Source organism: Lates calcarifer, linkage group LG3, assembly GCF_001640805.2.
Source record: "Lates calcarifer isolate ASB-BC8 linkage group LG3, TLL_Latcal_v3, whole genome shotgun sequence".
In the NCBI taxonomy this organism is placed as follows: Eukaryota; Metazoa; Chordata; class Actinopteri; family Centropomidae; genus Lates; species Lates calcarifer.
Genome location: NC_066835.1, coordinates 10027808 through 10046574, shown reverse-complemented (window position 1 = coordinate 10046574; position 18767 = coordinate 10027808). Strand labels below are relative to the sequence as shown.

The following is an 18767-nucleotide window of genomic DNA, read 5'->3' as shown; positions in this document are numbered from 1 at the left end:
TGAGAAGATCACAGTCATCCCTAAAGTTAGGAGGTGCTTGAACTCCTCAAGGCTTTAGCACACTTTTAGGAAATCTACTGGTGTACCTCTTGGTCTCAGTCAGAATTATAATATCTGTGTGTTGATCACTATCATGAATCACAAGTTCTGCTTAATCTCTACAAAGTATGTAATTAACCCTGCACTGATTCATATCGCTCATTAAATTAACACAGATAGGACAGTGAAAATAGAGCACAGTGCTTTATTATCTCAGCTCAGCTGCTAGTGCCGAAATATTCAGTATCTTTCAGACCTCTGCTCCTGAAAGTTATGCGTCTTTACAAACGTCTCTTTAGACTTTGTTAAAGATGTCCTGCAACACACAGATTAGTTAAAGTTTTACAAGTGTAACACTGTGATGCTGCCAGTAACAATTATTTATGAAGTCATTCAGACTCAATATAAAAAATGCAAATGAAACAATAAAGCAGCAGATCTTTGTCTATTCTGGCGCATGCTGGTTGTTACATTGTACAGACTTGCAAATTCTAATCTTAATAGCAAAAATTAATTACGGCTCTTTTTGCCTCTGGAGAAAATTAGTGACCTATTGCTGAAAATGTGCTACAAAGTGGAAGAGAAAGAGAGCAAAACTTGATTAGCATAGAAATGACAAATGAAAGGTGGGAATGAGGACAACTGTGACTGTGGGTGGTGAGAGTGTGTGTGTGCTTTAGAGAGAGTGAGATGGCTTTATACTTTATATATTTATATATTATGTAGTGGCAACTGTGCAGTAGAGAAGCACCAACAGGGGGAATAAATCTTAACAATTTGTAGCCATAAATGTAGCAGAACACCAGCGGAATACATCTATAGACATTCTGATCATGTTTCATGAGCATGCCTGCACTATATTAATTGCTCAGTAACTGCTTTAACTATATCAGTTTTGAATTTAAGTTACACACTCTAAACAACTTTTCCAACTATATTGCATTCAGTGGGAGTTTGTGCTTGCTGCATCATATTTAGTTCATTAGTGTGTTAATGCTCTGGAAAAATACTTTAAAAGTTTGCCTTTCAAAGTTTGGTACACTCTCCGTTTTTTGTGAGCATGAATTGATTTACAGGAGATGTGCTTCAAATTCGCTTGGGTTGCAGTGGTTGAACGGAATAATAGGCATGCGTTAAAAAGCAATTAGTGTTTGAGGTTCAGCACATTCTTAGTTAGGTATGCGTGTTTGTGTGTGACGAGTGTGTGTGTGTGTGTGTGAGGAATCTGATTCAAACTGCTTCCATGTGAAGAACGGAAATGCTTTTAACTTACAAACCCAAAGATGAATCATATTGCTAAGCTGCTTTTCTCTTGTCATCAAAACACTCACAGACACACAAACAGGGACTGCACATCTATATATACTCCAAGACACACACACACACACACACACACACACACACACACACACACACACACACAGTATGAAGCCAGTTTAAAAGGTCATGCATACAAGGGTCATCAGTTCCTCCCAATATTTACCAATATCTATTCGCAGTTACACTTTGAAGGTAGTATTTCACTGACATTTGAAGTAATTTGAAAGAGTTGATTTGTTCACACCTTTAGACTATGAATGACTGTGTGTGTGTGCATGTGTGTATGTGTGTGTGCACGTTCGTCACTGACCAAAGCAAGGGCAGACCTGAGATCTGTCATCTAGTGCTTTAGGTTCAGTGACACAGTACTTAACAGTGCTACTGTACCAACAGTTCAAGTGAAACCAACATAATCTGACAGTTTGTTGCCGGGATTATTTATGACTGTTGTATTTAACCCTAACATTTAAACTCAGTGCTTACTGTATTTCTTCCTCTTTTTTCATTACAGCTGTCCTTCGCAGCTACAACTCCAGTTCTGGCAGACAAGAAAAAATACCCCAACTTCTTCCGCACTGTCCCCTCAGACAACGCTGTGAACCCTGCTGTGGTAAAGTTCCTCAACTACTACAACTGGAGCCGCGTCGGGACACTCACACAGGATGTGCAGAGGTTCTCAGAGGTCAGTTCTTGTTTACTCTTTAAAGAGTCCACATTTTAAAGCGTAAACTCTTGTGATAGTCGAAAAAGAAACATTAGGTGCTGGAGTTAGACACTGCTGTCCAAAAGCACTGCCTTGTATATTGTGAAAGATAACAGGAATGATATACTGTAAAAAAAAAAAAAAAAAAAAAAAAGCACCCTAAAATCCATCTTAGTTTTGCAAATGCAGTGTTTCCATTAATTCAGTCAGATATATCACTTCTCCCAATGACAACAGTGACAGTGGCACATCAATAACTGAACAGAATTTGCTCAACTGAAGAAATTTGGTGAATTGTTACACCTCTGCTTCATAGTAATAGTAGCCTAAGTTGCAGGAGGGAAAAAGTGCATGGTCTCATTTTCTCTGCATATTTCTTTATTGTACATAAAAATGTGTTTAGAAAACTTTGACACATCAAGAAAGTAGACCAAACACGTAAATATAAAGCTGTAGAAAAGCAGTTAAAATCACACACTGAGCAGCGGATGTGTAAATATAACAAAGCTAACATGGTATGGAATTATCAGCTGTAACACACAGTCCTGACAGTGACCCATGTCCAGTGGACATTTATTTACAGCTGTCCTAAAACAGTATTTTTGTGTTGTACAGCCTAGTTTTTTTTTTTTTTCATTCTAGCCTTAGCACCCTCACAACCTCCTAACTTTATGGAAAAAAATGTTTCCTGAAGGTGAAGGTTAACATCTCACTATCATAAAATTCTGAACATATTCTGCGTCAGGGAGATTTGTATGTATTTGTTATACAGATGCAGAGAATGGGAGTAGTAACAGTGCTGAACAATGATTGACATTAGTTTACAATTAGCATTCAGATGATGCCAGCATGATTTGAGTGGGTGGCAATCAATTAGATTCAACCTACTCTCCACTGGTTGACTGAATTTATATTATCCACCCACGTGACATCCCATGTTGGATTCTGAAGGAATATGAAGATTTTTTGAAGTAAAACTGGAGCTTAATCCTACCCTTACTACCACTTGTGTTTCATATTTTTAGTAATGAATTAAGATAATTTGCTGGCTGGAAAGAAATGGCATTTCCATCCACTTTAGTACCAGAGAAACAGATGAGAGCAGAAGTAAGAGTACAACGTTTGTAATAGAAATGAATGTTTACATGATTTTGCTGTCTTATTTGTTCACCAAATTCCATCTGGTGTGTAGTTTAATGCCCCTCTCTATTCTGTGGACAGAAAGCACCACTCACTGTACATTGCTAGTGTTGGGTAAAGTAATTCCTGGAACTATGATTAATGTTGAGCATAGTTGTGTTATCTGTGTTGTCTCAGCACTTGTAGCTAACTCTCTCATGCCAGCACTGAAATTAATCTTAAAGATAGAGGACTTAGTTTGAAAGTTGCGGTACATTGGATTTCAGCTCAGGTCCAGGAGAACACACGTTTGCATTTTCCATGAAAAAGTCTTCTCTATTATTTCTCAGTTAGGAGAAAGGAGAAACAGATGACGTGACCTTCCAGTCGATCAAGTTGATTGAAACCATGAGCAAAAGATGTACAAGTTTAAATCAAGTTTAAATTAATGCTGACTAGTTAGTCAAATTAATTTTCTTTTTTCCAGGAGGGTTGAACACAAACAAAACATACAGATTCGTCATTTCTTTGGTGACAAATCAAAATCATGGCACAAACATTATATCACATCAGCAAAACGGGAACATTCAGTTAAAAAAAGCCATGTCAGAGGTATTAAAAGCATAAATTTGAGAAACATATTGTGAGCTCTTGCCTCAGGGCCCTGTTTGAAAACAATCTGCTCAGCAGCTGGGGGTGGGAGGTGGAGGTGGGGGGTGTATACGAAGTCTCACTGCAAATCTCAGAGAGCCCAAATCCCTTTATCTCTCCCCTCCTGAAAGCGCCAAGGGGCTTAGGACGGGAGGAAGACGGACGGCCCGATTCAATCAACATGCCACAAGATTGGCCTCTAATCCTGATTTACAAATATGCAAGCATCGCTTCCGTACTTCATGATTCGTACAATCCTCTGTCAGGTTCAGAGCACGCTGGGTTTTGGTACATTGGGAAGTCACGGCAATGTGCAGCAAGACGAATGCTTGATAAGATGCAAAGTAGTAAATGTTTTAATGCCACCAAAGAAGAGAAAAATGATGTAACAATGAAACGCAAAAGTGTCGGTTACCTTCAAATGCAGCTGTTACTGCACCATTAGGTTGGATAGTGTGTTGTCTACATTAATGTTAATTGCTATTTGTGGATGTGCCTGTGTTACTTACTACCAATGGTCAATTATCTGATTATGCTGTGTTTTCCAAGTATCTAATAATACAGTGTTTTATAATAGCAAATGTCCTCCCACTCTACAAGCAAGGGAAGTCTTTAACACACCATCAAAATAGATCCTAGTATTACCTAGTATTATATGCACCAGTGAAAGTCACGTGGAGTGATCCTAAGAAATCCATGAAAAAGACAGTGAACATCCCTAAAGGAAAAAAAACAAACAAACAAAAAAAAAACAAAAGTCTGGACCAAGGTTCATGTTTTGTTACTTTTGTTATATTGTATAAATCTGCTCTAAAACCACCTCTTTTGGTCAGACCAAATTTTGGTCCTATGGTCTGAGGTCACCCTTCACACCTGCTATTTTGGTGGAGGTGAAGGTCTGGACCAAACAAGGTAGATGCTAAGAGAGGAAGTACTGCAACATTATTCAACAATTTTTGGTTTTGAATGGTACATTTAACATTTTCAGTGGATTACATTTTCTCCAGAGACTTTTGAACACAAATAATACTAAACAAATGTGTACATGTAGTACATTGTCTAACCTGTGCTCTGTTAAGTATTGGATGTGTGCACATTTGTACTGTACTGTATACACAACACATCATGCATGTGTGTACACACATACACACTTGTATCTGCATAATGAGTATACTATTGACAGTGTTGTCATTTCCACCACCTCTACATCTATCTTTTTTTCTCCCCTTTATACTCTCTCTCCCTTACTGATCCACAGTGCTGTTTCCCAGGGAGACTGCTCACAAGGTTAATGTTATGTAACGCTTGTTAAGGATTCAGTCGGTGGCATGCACAACGCACACACATACAGTATCCTGTCCCCTGGGACTGTAACCTGTAAGCTAAAGCCAGCTTGTCAATTCTATTTATAAGCACCATTGAAACATACACACACACACGCGCACACACACACACACACACACACACACACACACACACACACACACACACACACACGTACACGTACACATTCCTGTGTGTGGATGGACACTGATGCTCCATTAATGGGGTGGTGTGGTTTATGTAGTGAGAGATGAGAATGAGTAAAGGCTAGGTATTTGCTACCTTAAAGGTGTCTGTCCACACTACACACACTCACACACAGACACACACAAACACACACACACAGCAATCAACATTATTGAGATTGCCAGACAAACAGGGCTCACCCAGGAACGGAGCAGCCATCGTCAGTCAGTCAGATGACAGACCTGACTGAGAACAGGATTAGGACTCTGTCCTCTGCCTGGAACCCTCTGAGCTCAAGTGTTTAATTACACTATGACCACTGATAAATCTAGCAGAAGTTCCTCTCTCAGCATCCACTCACTAGCAGTTCCGCTCTCTTGTTCACTCCCTTTCACAGAAATCCTGCTTACAATCTAAAAATTGCTTGGTTGTTATCCTTGTTTGGGCATTTCACAGTTTTTCTATAGCCATCAGCTGCTGTTCATCACAAATAACCATGTAATGTTGTATAAATTCCTCCTCAGAATGACTCACTCATGCCATTGTACGGGGCATGTAAGGCCGAGAGAGGAAGCCAGTGGAGAGCTTGTCATCAGGCTGCGGCTCAACCATTTGTCACGCTAGTTTGTATAAGCACATGACTGGCATTATAGTCTGAACTCTGGGATTTGCATGGTGATTTGTATAGTGATGTAGCACACAGAATGAGAGACAGATGTGTGCAAGGACCCATCACATTGCCACATTTGTAAAAGCCAAATTGCATGAAAACGTACCTGTCACATCCTCTTCTGACTCTCTCCTGTAAATCTACAGATGGACACACAAATGCCTTATGAAAGCGTAAATACACACGCACAAAGCTCAGACAGATGGAATGATAAAAAGCACCTGCTAACACTCTGGTATGTGTGACACTATTAAACACACACAGGCAGTCACACCCGTCACTGCAGAGGGGCTTCACACTGTGAACGTGCCTGGAAATGATGTGTCTGTTTGTCTCACAGTGTCATAGCGGTGCCATCTGAATCATCAAAAGCTACTCACTTACACTACATCAGGGCATTCATTTTAGCCTGTCTGTAGTTGTTTAAGGGTGGGATTTTGGTTTGTTGTGCACTCACTCTATCTTGAGAACATTCTTAAAAGGTGTTATTGATGAGCTGTAACATTTATAAAATATTACATATGAAAAAATAATTTTAATAATCAATTAATGAAGCGCCAGAAAATTATCATTTGAGTCACTGTCAAGCAAAAGTGCTAAACATTTCCTAATGGTAGCTTCTCAGTTCTGAGGATTTGCTGCTTTTTTGCCTTATGTAACTTATATGCCTTATGAGACACAGTAGTAAATGAAATATCTTAGTGTTTTGGACTATTTTAGACAAAACGTGCAATTTGAAGATGTTGTCTGGGAGTTCTGTACATTGTACTAGGCTATTTCACTGATTTTTTTTATTGGTCAAATGATAAATTGAGAAATGAAATGGCAGATAGATTGAAAATGAAAATAATCCTCTGCTACAGCCCTAAAAAATTAGACACTGTCCAGCCCTTGTCCTTCACTCATACTCCCTTCATCAAAACTGATTAATCTGCCTGATGAAGGTAGGAAAGCGTTGTTAATAAAGGGAGTACAAGTGATAGACAGTGTATCAGATTTTTGTCTTGCATTCTCTAGTTATGATTTTTTGACATTGTGCTCCTGTCACTGAGACTTTGAGGTGTGCAAGAACTGTTTTTTAAATCATCTCTTGGAAGCCCACAAAATATGAAAACGTGTATAGAGCATCTGTTGAATGAACAACAGAAACTTACTGCCAGTGCATTAAAAATTATTTATGCTAACTACAATATTTATGATGGATGAATATAAAGAAACGTCTCTTTTAAGTTAAAACTCTGATGATTTAAAGTACATATTTAAGTTCAACTTTATAGTACATTTAACAGTTAATGCCCTTTTCACTATGCAGCACACATGTTCACTTAATACAAAAACAAAGACAGACAGAGCATCTGTTTTATAGAGGATTCACTCTGTGCCATGCTCCAGGCTACAGACATGGAATAGGTGTGGGATGAGACTTCATTCTGTTACATATGCCCCAAAGACAATGCCTCAACTTCCTCAGCTGGTCAGTTCATCTTAATTTAGTTAGGGTTGTATGGTTTGTTTTTGTTTTGTGTGTCTTTGGTACACAGATCTGCATATAAATACAATCCTGTTTTGTTAATGTCCTTGTTGCTTTATAGAGATATAACTCTGACACTGTCAATGTCAGGTGTGGGTGTGTACTTAAATATTTGTGTGTGTGTGTGTGTGTGTGCGTGTGCGTGTGCGTGTGTGCACGCATGCTCAGATGTGCAGTAGGATTATTTCTCTCCTGTATTTGCTGCTGGGGATTCCCAGGCTGCCCCAGACAATGGAGGATGTTTTTGTTACACAGGAAAGCTGCTCACTTTTCCCCTCCCTACTGTCCCTCAATCCATCCGTCCCCCGCCCCTCCATCTCCCTCGCTTTATCTGACACACTCAGTCCGGCTGAACACAAATGCATGTGTTCGTTTCCATCTCAACGGAGGGAAACACAAAATCAAACCAAGAAAAATCCTCTTGTGACAAGGTTTTCGGAGAGGTGAATGGCTTTGTGTGTGTGAGTATGTGTTATTGTACAGCACAAATTTTGCATCTTCATACTGTATGTCTTGTCTATATATGATTTCTTTCTTGTTATTCCATCCACCCAGCTGCCACCCCTTTCTTGTCCCAGCCAGTTTCCTTTTAGCATTGCAGCAGCCAAGCCTTTTAGATCAACGCTCAACATAACAGGACACTGTAGCTTGTCCAGACCACCAAGCCAATTGTTCCTCAAGAGCAAAACCTGGTTGTATTGATCCGCTCCGTCCTCCCTGTTGTTTCAGCTCAGCGAGCAGTACATTGAAGGGAATGTTTGTACAGGAGTGAGTGATGTACAGAGTGATTTAGAGCTCCCTCCAGGGTACCAGAGGAGGAGGCGATTATGACAGCAGACATTTAGAGGCATGAGGGAAATAAAGTTGTTCTGACTTTTTTTTTTTAAGATGGCAACGTTCCTGTAGCTGATTACACAGTATTGTTGTTTCAACAATTTTAACAGCAGTAGCACTAGTAATAGTACTAATAGTGGTTGTGGTAGCAGTCATAGCTTGGATGTGTTAACCACTATTGTCACACCACTTTGATATTGTGCTGTAGTAATCCATCTTTTCAGTATGAAACACTCACACCATGTAGGTGTAATAGAAATGAATGTTTACATGATTATGCTGTCTTATTTATTCACCAAATTCCATCTGGTGTGTAGTTTAATGCCCCTCTCTTGTTCTGTAGACAGAAAGCACCACTCACTGTACATCGCTAGTGTTGTAAGGTTGTAGCTTCTTTACTGACAGAAAACAAGGGTTTTGTTAGCTTGACTCCACAGTTGATTCCAATAATCATAAAAATTAACAGCTCAAAAACATTATTGAAATGGCCATAGAAAGTTATCAAACCAGTCCCTTAGCATGATTTAACCTCTGCTGTCTGTTTCAGTTTTATTCTTATCAAAATATGGCTAAATACTTTTTTTTTTAAACTTTTTAATTTTTGCCAGTGTCAAGGTTGCCTTCCATTGCTTTATTAAGTTCTGCAAGAAGCATATCCTGCAGGACTGGTTTGAAATGTTTCTATGGGGTGTTTTGATGCCTTTTCTCTGTCTTGACAACCTGTCATTATAAATAAAATGAATTCAAGCTGACCCAACCCTCCATTCTTTGTCAATAAGGAAACTTCAAACCTTTCCGAGACATATTTCAAGCTAAAAGTTTGGCTGGAATAGGAGCAGTCACTTTAAGGAGCTGTGTGGTTATGTATATAAACGTGTGTGTGCATTCTATTCATTTCCAAGGCAGTAATCTTAAATATGGGTATATATTATGGCACACATGCACACTCAGATACAAATATAGGGCAAACACATAGGGCCTTCATCTGTTCCATGTCACACATTGTCTCTGCCAGCTGAGCTTGGAAATGAGCGGAGCGCACACACTCTCTGATGTCTTAACATGCCCCCTAATGCCAGAAACTCTCGGGTGGGGGTGGAGGGGCTGACAGCCGCGGGGCATGGCCTCAGGACATTTGAAAAATTTGGCCAAAGAGGAGAGGAGGAGATGTCATAAGAGGAAACCACAGACTGTTTTCATGGCAGACATTTTGACCCCTTAGTCTCAGGCGTATTTGATGGTGTTAATCATGGCTGTATTCCATTTAGATGCTCCCGTGCCAGGGGCCTGGTACTGTGCATGCTGGCTTACTGGCACCCCTTACTGGAACAAATAAATGGAACAGAGCCAACACCTTTGCTTTTCCTGCTATAACAAGTGCAGGAGAGAAAAAAAGCTTTTATTTAGATTATGGCTTAAAGGAGGGAAGCCAGAGGTGATGAATCACACTATGTGACGGGGGAGAAGGAGTAAGAGGCAGTATGATAAACCACCTCAACCTCACCATCACGGTGGGATACCTGCTTCATCCTGTCTCCTCTCAGATCCCATTACCCACCATTCCTCTGAATCAATACATCAAAGCAGATGTACAGCTGCTGCAGATACATTTACAGTACTCCACATATGTCTGCTTTTTGTCAAGCCTCGGATAACCATTCAAGATATTTTGAAAACAAATGCATATCACTGAGACAAATGTAGTGTTACAACTTCACATCAGTCAGTGAAATCTTAGTGATGCTGCTTGTATTTTCATTTACAACTTAAAGTACAACGTGAAAACAGTTGTAAAGTTCAGAAAGCCTGCATCTTTACAGCATTGTGCATACCGCATATATGTGCAGTTTATGCAAATGTAAGATCTGAAAACAAACTGGAAGCGTAAATATGTATGGCACAGTGAAACCATTCTGAGAAAAAACAAACAAACTGCAATATGAAACGAAAAACTGACAGCAGAATATTATGTAAATATTATGTAAATTTAGAGAAGCACATGATATGCTTGTATGTTTGAAAAAGCATGTGTTTTAACTAAATGTTACTGCTTGCATTTGAAGATCATGACTGAATTTCAGTTGAACAAGCAGAAATACATACGCTCACTTAATCACTATATATATTTTTTTTACTCTAACATGGAGCTGCCTGTTGGTGTTTTTAGACTTAAGGGATGTGATGTTGGTCATATGGTATGGCTATTTTTTGACTGCCTGAGTGAATTCTCTACACTCTAACATATGTAATGATTCCTAAATCTTAACTCTGAATACAGCTCAGTTAGTACAGACTAAAAGAAGACTGAGGCTACGTCTTCAAGGGTGAGTATTAGTAAAGAGAGTTGTGCAGCCACAGTCCTGCCAAGAAATAGGAATGGGTTGGATGATAAATAAAAAGCAGAGCAGTGAGTTTCTCACATTGTAAATTTTCAGCCATGCTCATGTGCTTTCTCTTTCTTCCTCCTCTCTCTCTCTCTCTCTCTCTCTCTCTCTCTCTCTCTCTATTCTCCTGTTCTCTCAGGTGAGGAATGACCTGACTAATGAGCTTGAGAAAGCGGACATTCAGATCGCAGATACAGAAAGTTTCTCCAACGACCCCTGTGTCAATGTTAAGAAGCTCAAGGTAAGCGATCCAGCCTGGGCACTTCACAATTCAGTCTAACTAAAAAAAAAAAAAAAAAAAAAAAAAAACAACTGTAGTGGTTGAAGGTCAGACTTATTCAAATAATTCTCAGATACACCGAATGACTAGGGCCCTGTTGATTTAGTTATATTTTTTTAATACTGTATTTGTGTATGAGTTGATGCCATTCAAGGTGAATGCTGCACCATGAATAATTTATCCAAGAATTGTCTCTCACTTTGACTGAGCAGAGAGGGGAAATTCTCAGTGAGTGTGTTGGAGCCCTAATGAGGAGACTGTAATGGCCGCGGGATCTGCACAGTGACCTCTAATGACCTGCTCTATCTAATGGATGTTTGATGAGCATTTAAGCATATAGATACACATACACACATGCAAACGGGATTTCTTATTTCCTTTCCTTTCCTCTCTTCTCAAATGAGATGAGACAGAATGTAATTAGACCATTATTGGGCCAATATTGAGATATTAGTCCTGTACGTCTTTACACCATTTACTCCTGGCGTTAACCTGCACGGTTGAGCGGACGTTGCTACGATAAAGAGGAAATGCATGAAATTCAGATGTAAATGCAGTCAGGTGTGATGGCTAAATTATCCAAACTATCTCCAGAGGCAATCAGCGATGCATTTAGCCTCTTCTACCAGTTGTATAGACACAACGTCTCAGTGCTACAATTTATAATAGGGAAGATTGTCAATGGAATGAGCGTGAATGTATTTCCAGACAGGGAGTGGCATACATGGCACAGTGACAGAAAAGATGTTGGAAGTGAAGAGAATGGAGTAGGAGAATAGGAGAGGTCTGATTTTTAAGTGGAAGATATAACGTATGCAAGACGGAGCAGGTTGAAAGAAATGCAACAGTGAGATGATGAGACAGAGGGATCAGGACAGAACAGGAACATAAGCTGTCTTTCCTAAAATATATGTGTAACTCTGCATGTGGAGGGCTGACGTTTTAAGCTGACACCATCCTTCCTTGATCAACTCTAAATATGCAAATCACAGCGTCGCCTCGAAAGCTTTTTGGAACGTTTGGATGGGGTGGGCGGGAGGGGGCGGGGGGCACCTATGACACCCTAATGGTCTGTTTCCCTGCTCATCTCGCAACAGCGGTTTGCTGTCTCCCCCCGACAGCTACGTAATATGATGAGGTAGAGGGTGACACAGATTTCGTTGTGAAGGCTGGTCTTTTTTTGGTACACTGTTGCGCGTTTGATTGTGTAGGTGTGAGTGTGTGCAGGGTGGGGCGGTTAAGGGGGACATGGCGTCACTGTGTGATCCACAAATAGAGCACTCACTTCTGTGATATTCCAATTGGAATATTCAAAAAGCAGACAGGCTTTGCTGCTGCAGGGTGTCAAAGCAACACTTCTCTGTCACTTTCTGCTTTTTTCATTGTCATGTCTCGTTCCCTGTCCCCCGTTTGTTGCTGGATAAAATATAATCAGAAAACAAAGGCAGGCTCACACTCCCACCCACATGCGCACACATACTCCCACACTTACCTACCAATTTTAGTAACAATGAAGTTTAGTCTTTTTCTGTCTGTACACAAAATAACAATGGTAGCAGATGTTTTACAGACGTTGGCTTTTTAAGATTTTTGTGGCTGACAGACAGCTTAGGGAGCTTGCATTCAATGGAGGGACCACATGAGAAAAAAAAAGTCCTGAAATCTAAATCAAGACCAGAAACACTTTATTATTTATTATAACTTAATTATTTATTATACATTCAGAACTCTTGCTTCTCCGATATGACGTAGCAGGGGATGTCTCTTAAGACCTTTTTTTGCCTTGCTAATGCAGCCAATTTTTGGATGGCAAAGGGCCCTCCATGCATTTAATACTGCCACTTATATTCTCAAATATGGTTGATTTATAAACTAATTTTATTTTCCCCCATTTAGGTACCACATCATTTAAAGAGCACCTTCTAAGTTTGGATTTCTGCTTACCCCACAGATTGTGAATGTATTTGTGGTGGTATAAGCTCCGAAATTTGACAGAGAAGCCACTGAATTCACAAGCTACACTCTGATCGAAAAAATCATTTTTCTTACACAATGCAATGGACTGGCGATGCGTGCAGGGTTTGCCCCTGCCTCTCGCCCAATGACAGCTGGGATAGGCTCCAGCCCCCCCCACAACCCTTAACAGATAAGCAGTATGGATAATGAATGAATGAATGAATTTCTCTTGCAGCTTGACACATCAATGCACAATTCTTCACCAGCATATACTTGCATCACTAGTGTTAAAGGGAAGGCCTGAATCATAACATAAAACTTGCTTCAATACAGAATGACTGTATGCTACATTGTCTGTTGTGTAGCTACAGACAAAGGGGACCAACTCAAGACAAATGGGTTCCATTGATGTTATCATTATAAGTTTGTCCATTTCGTATGGTCTGTTATTGATAATACCATCTGAACAGTTTGTGCTGCTCCCTTGGACCACATTGGTTTTCTGGCTCTCTTTTCAAACTGATGAAGCACCTCCGCCAGTTCAAATCCCCAAATAGTGCCAAATTGCAGCAAGTCTCTCACACTGCTTAAAGTGAACCCTCAGACCACCTCACATCCAGATTTAAGGACCAGCACCTAGTTCTAGGTCTGAGACTCCCAACAGTTCTCAGACTACTTGAGTTAGCTCTCCTCTAATGAGGAGTTTACTGACGAGGTCAGGAACGCTTAAATGTTTTGGTGGATACTGACATTATTTCACTGACTTTTATTTTGAAAACTGCAGCCTGTTAATTCCATTCCAGGAACCAGTGCCAGCAGATCTGTGGTCATAACCGTGTGTATAATGTTTAATGCTCACCTAGGATCAATTAGGGATCAAATGCACACACAGATGTCCCCTGCGAGGGGATGTATTTGATCATGTCTGCACACCGCAAACTCGCTGCACCGCAATCATCACACGCAGACAGGGGGATGGTTTTAGTTGGTAGATGCAACACATTGCCCAGTCTACAAATCACATCTCCCACAAGCTCATAAAAGACCATCATTAGTACAGTGTTTGTGTGTGTGTATGAATATGCGTGTGTGCTTAATAAGCCTTAACAGTGCCTGATTGGGCTTATGAGGTAGAATATTACTCAAACCATTATCACATATAAATCACCATGATAACGTTACAAACAACCCTGTCATGGGAAAGCAGTCAAGGCTCTACCTCACTACCCTCTTTGAGAACAATTATTGTTGTTTTAGTTATATAAAAGCTCGAGCAATCAACGTAATTTGGGGCTCTGTTCTGCCCCAGTCTGTCTGCAGTGCACAAACACAACACACTCACTCGTGCCCTTGCCCACAACTATGCAGTCTTTTCATGTTGTTGCCAGGCAGGCCAGAATTTATACTGAGTCTGTGGTCCTTGGCCATAGCTGGAGTCATTTGGGTTAAGTGCCTTTCCTCCAGGGAAGAGCAGTATCATTGAGTAGCCACCGGCACTTCACACACTGTAGCATGGATGCACACACATACACACACAAACAAACAAAAATAATGCAAGAGTGCAGAGTTGTTACCTGTCCTTCTTGCACATACACACACATACACATTGTGACGGAGCCAGAGCAGCAGAACAGTGGTAAGGATTTTGTACAAAAGACCCCTTGAATGTCCCAGCATGCTCTCTGGACTCTGATGAGAAACCGCCAGAGAAGCCTTTTGATTGAGCTGCTCAGCCTTCTAAAAACTGTCATCCTTTCACATGCAAGTGTCTGTGTGTGTGTGTGTTTGTGTGTGTGTGTGTGTGTGTGTGTGTGTGTGTGTGTGTGTGTGTGTGTGTGTATCCGTGTGTATCCCATATAGATGGTTGCAGGGATGAAGGTGATGAAATTCATTGTAGAGCTGCTGAAATCTCTGAACTATTTATTTATTTATTTATTGAGTAGTTCAGCTGTGTCCAACTACCTTAAGGAATTGGAATTAAGATGACAGTGATTGGTTGCTCTGTCTTATCTGTGGATGCATGACACATGGCAGACTGTCTGAAGGAAGAGTACTTGTAAAGGTTTCTCATTATTCAGTCACTCCATTGTTGTTGTTTTTTTTTTTTTAAATCTGCTTTAGTTTTTAATTTTCATTATAGTTCAACCCAACATGTAAAACATGTTTTTGGAGTGTTCTCTTATATAATTGCATTTCAGAAAGGACCTGCTTGAAGTCAGTTATGCCACTAAAAGGTTTTAATGTGTTTGTAATGTATAGCATTTTCACCCAATCGATACAAGAGGGAACTGAACACTTGAGAACTGCATGTTGCACTTAAAATACATGACATTACCATAGAAAACACACTCGGTATTAAGTATGTTTTCTCAAAGAATGAGAATCCTGTTACATGATGACTGTTAGTGACAAATACCAAAATAATGTAGTACAGTTTGCTGTCACTAATATTTAGTGAAGTACAATAACATCAGTGATGCTATCAGTCTTTAAATTTCCTTTATATTGCTCAGTGAGAACCACCGCTCTAGATTTAGGCTCTGTCAGGGCTGTATAAAGGGCCTTATGGCAGACTTTCCTCAGTGCATCAGATGTAAATTCACATGTCCGTAATATTGGATTTGATTTTGATGTGTGCATGTGTGTATATGTGTTTTTGTTTTGAGCGTTTGTGATCATCTGCTCGTGTGCATATGTGTGTGTTTGGAGGACCTGCGCTTGTGTTTGTACTGTACACATGCATTTGCACACGAAATGACAGACTGTTGGCCCCACAGCCTGATCTCTTTTCCCCACCATGAAACATGCTGCACTTCCACCCGGGCGATCTGAATTATTTACAGAGTCAATCACCAGGCCATGTGCTCTGAATCCCCATGTAAATTTGTGCTCTCCAGCCTGGTTGGCAAGGAAGGCAATTCTTCCTGCTGACACTAATGTCTCCGTTGTTATGGATCGACTCTCTGCCACTTGATATTGCCTTGGTCTCTCAGCCACTGGTTTACCTTGTATTTTGTAGCCGCTGACGAGATAGACACAGCGATGAAAATACAGTAAACACAACATGGCAGATTCTAGGATATGATAAGATAATCCTTTATTAGTCCCACAATGGGGAAATTTACTTTGTCGCAGCAGCATAAGTGATTGAAAAGATAGAAAAAGACATAAATACGAGTAAAAGACAAGATAATGCTCTAAAAAATATACACATAAGAACAGTATAAACATGACAATGTAATAAAAAATATTAACAGAAGAGCAATATACATGGGACTTTATACATAGAGACAGAAAATGAACTAAATACAGATATTGCACATTTTGAAGTGGAATTGCACTCAATGAATGACTGATAGCAGCTGTTTTAGATTAGGATGAATTAATTAAAGTGCAGAACCTAGCGAAATGGTCCATGTGAGTATGTGGTCTACTAGGAGCAGCGCTGGTTGTAGAGTCTGACAGCAGCAGAAAGGAATGACCTGCAATACCTCTCCTTCACACACTTTGGGTGAAGCAGCCTATCGCTGAAGAAGCTGCTCAGTGCTGTCAGACTGTTGAGCTTGTTGCCCACCATCTCCTCTCTCCCACCACCTCCACGGGGTCAAGGGGGCACCCCAGGACAGAGCTGGCTTTCTTGATTAGCTTGTCCAGTCTCTTCCTGTACACTGTTGAGATGCTGCTGTCCCAGCAGACCTCTCTATAGAAGATGGCTGATGCCATAACTGTGTTGTAAAATGTCCTAGAGTGCCCCCTGCATTGCAAAGGACCTGACTTACCTCAGCAGATAGAGTCTGCTCCGAGCCTTCTTGTAAAGTGTGGTAGTGTTGTCTGACCAGTCCAGTCTATTGTTCACCTGAACACCCAGGTAAGATGTCACCATCTCAATGTCTCTTCCCTGGATGTTCACTGGTGTTGGGGGGGAGTGTCTGCTCCTGCGGAAATCCACCACCAGTTCTTTGGTCTTCCCTGCATTGATCTGGAGGCAGTTCCGTATGCGCCAGTCCACAAAGCCCTGCGTCAGTTCTCTGTACTCCCTGTCATCCTCATTTGTGAGGTGCGACAACTGCAGAGTCATCAGAGAACTTTTGCAGGTGGCAGTGAGATGCGTTATACTGGAAGTCTGCAGTGTAGAGGGTGAAAAGGAACAGAGCCATTCCATGCAGAGCCCCCATGCTGCAAACCACCATGTCAGATTTGTGTCCATTTGTTAATAAAGTGTGATGTTGCAGAATGATGAGAATCTTTTTATCTTAATGGCTGTATTGACTGAAGTGCAGCTCCAGGGTATGGAGCAGAAGACTTCCATTAATAGAAATGCTTATCATGTATTGCCACATTACTGTAAAACCAGAGGGGTCACAAAATCACAATAAAAAGTATAACGAACACTGTACTGTATGATGACATCGGTGCAATAAAATCCTGATGATATAATAATGCTATATTCACACTGTAGAGGTACCTTACATTCATTGTAACATTTTGTGTGCATGAGTGTGTTATGCTAAAAAATGTGTATTCTTCCTTTTTCAGGACAATGATGTGAGAATCATCATTGGCCAGTTTGATGAGAACCTGGCCTCCAAAGTCTTCTGCTGTGTAAGTCTTCAGTCCACACTCATTATAACTAAAAGCTTTATGCATCAACTTTGTCAGTGCTGTCTATGTGATTTGGTAAACTGTAAATGTGTAGTACAATGTGACATTTATGTCCAAAGCTAACAGAAACTAATTTTGCCCAGATAGAATTAGGCATAGCTAAATTTCTCACTTAACAGTTTGGCTTCACATAATTTCGACTTTAGATGGTTTGGTCTCATTTTATGATCTGCCCCTTGGGGCTTAGTCCAGGATTTAACAGTAATTTACCAAGCTCATTTGGCACTAGATCTAAACTATCAGGAAAGACAGCAAGAATAATTACACTTAAGTTGTAGTAATCAGAATATATCATACTGTTTCTCCCTGCTGTGACGTTGCTTCAACCTCCATTTCTTCTCCCCCTCCTAGGCATATAACCTGAATATGTTTGGCAGTAAATACCAGTGGATTATCCCAGGTTGGTACCAGGGCAACTGGTGGGAGCAGGCCAACACCACCAACTGCACCACCAAGAAGCTGCTTACAGCCATGGAGGGGTATATCAGTGTGGACTTTGAGCCGCTCAGTGCTCGGCAGATCAAGGGCATTTCTGGCAGGGTGAGTAAAACCCACTGTTGTACTCCAGATGAATGTACATGCTAACAAGTAATTTAATGTGACATGAGACTTGAAGTTGACATTTCATTAAAACAAGGCAGAAAAATCTATTGTCCCAGTGAGGCAAATAGCTAACCTCAAATACACAGTGGTATTTTGTTAAAAATTGGGTGGTGGCCATGTGTAGTTAAATTGTACCATTGGTGGAATTTATGGTGCACAATATAACAGAAGGCCTTCACTCAAACTCAGCCAAACTCTGGTTTTCTTTATTTAGGCCAGAGCTTAGTCATCACTGAAAGTTTTTGTACTTTTTGTTTTGTTTTTGTCTGATTATAACACTCCTCTGGCTGTAACATGAAGAGCGCCTGTGGTTGTATTTGAGAGCATCTGTTGAAAGTGTTCCTGTAATTGTTTTTAGAAAAATCTCAGGGGAAAGTAGAGAACTGAGTCCCCAAAAAACCATCTTAGATGCATTTTTTTTAAACCAGAGATCACAACCACAATCAATCATAGGGTTTGTTTCTGCACTACCACAAAAAGTGCATTGATCCCAAAACAGGCTTATT

The 18767-nt window shown here is 40.4% G+C and overlaps 1 protein-coding gene across 2 annotated transcripts in view; it reads left to right on the top strand.

The window, feature by feature from the left end:
- The window catches only part of gabbr2 (gamma-aminobutyric acid (GABA) B receptor, 2), a 174899-nt gene that overhangs the window by 91448 nt on the left and 64684 nt on the right, over window positions 1-18767 (top strand). For both annotated transcript variants that reach the window (XM_018697593.1, XM_018697592.2), the window contains 4 exons: window positions 1871-2041; window positions 10900-11001; window positions 17533-17598; window positions 18010-18198. In XM_018697593.1, the coding sequence (XP_018553109.1) occupies window positions 1871-2041; window positions 10900-11001; window positions 17533-17598; window positions 18010-18198 (528 nt within the window). The remainder of the gene's footprint in view (window positions 1-1870; window positions 2042-10899; window positions 11002-17532; window positions 17599-18009; window positions 18199-18767) is intronic.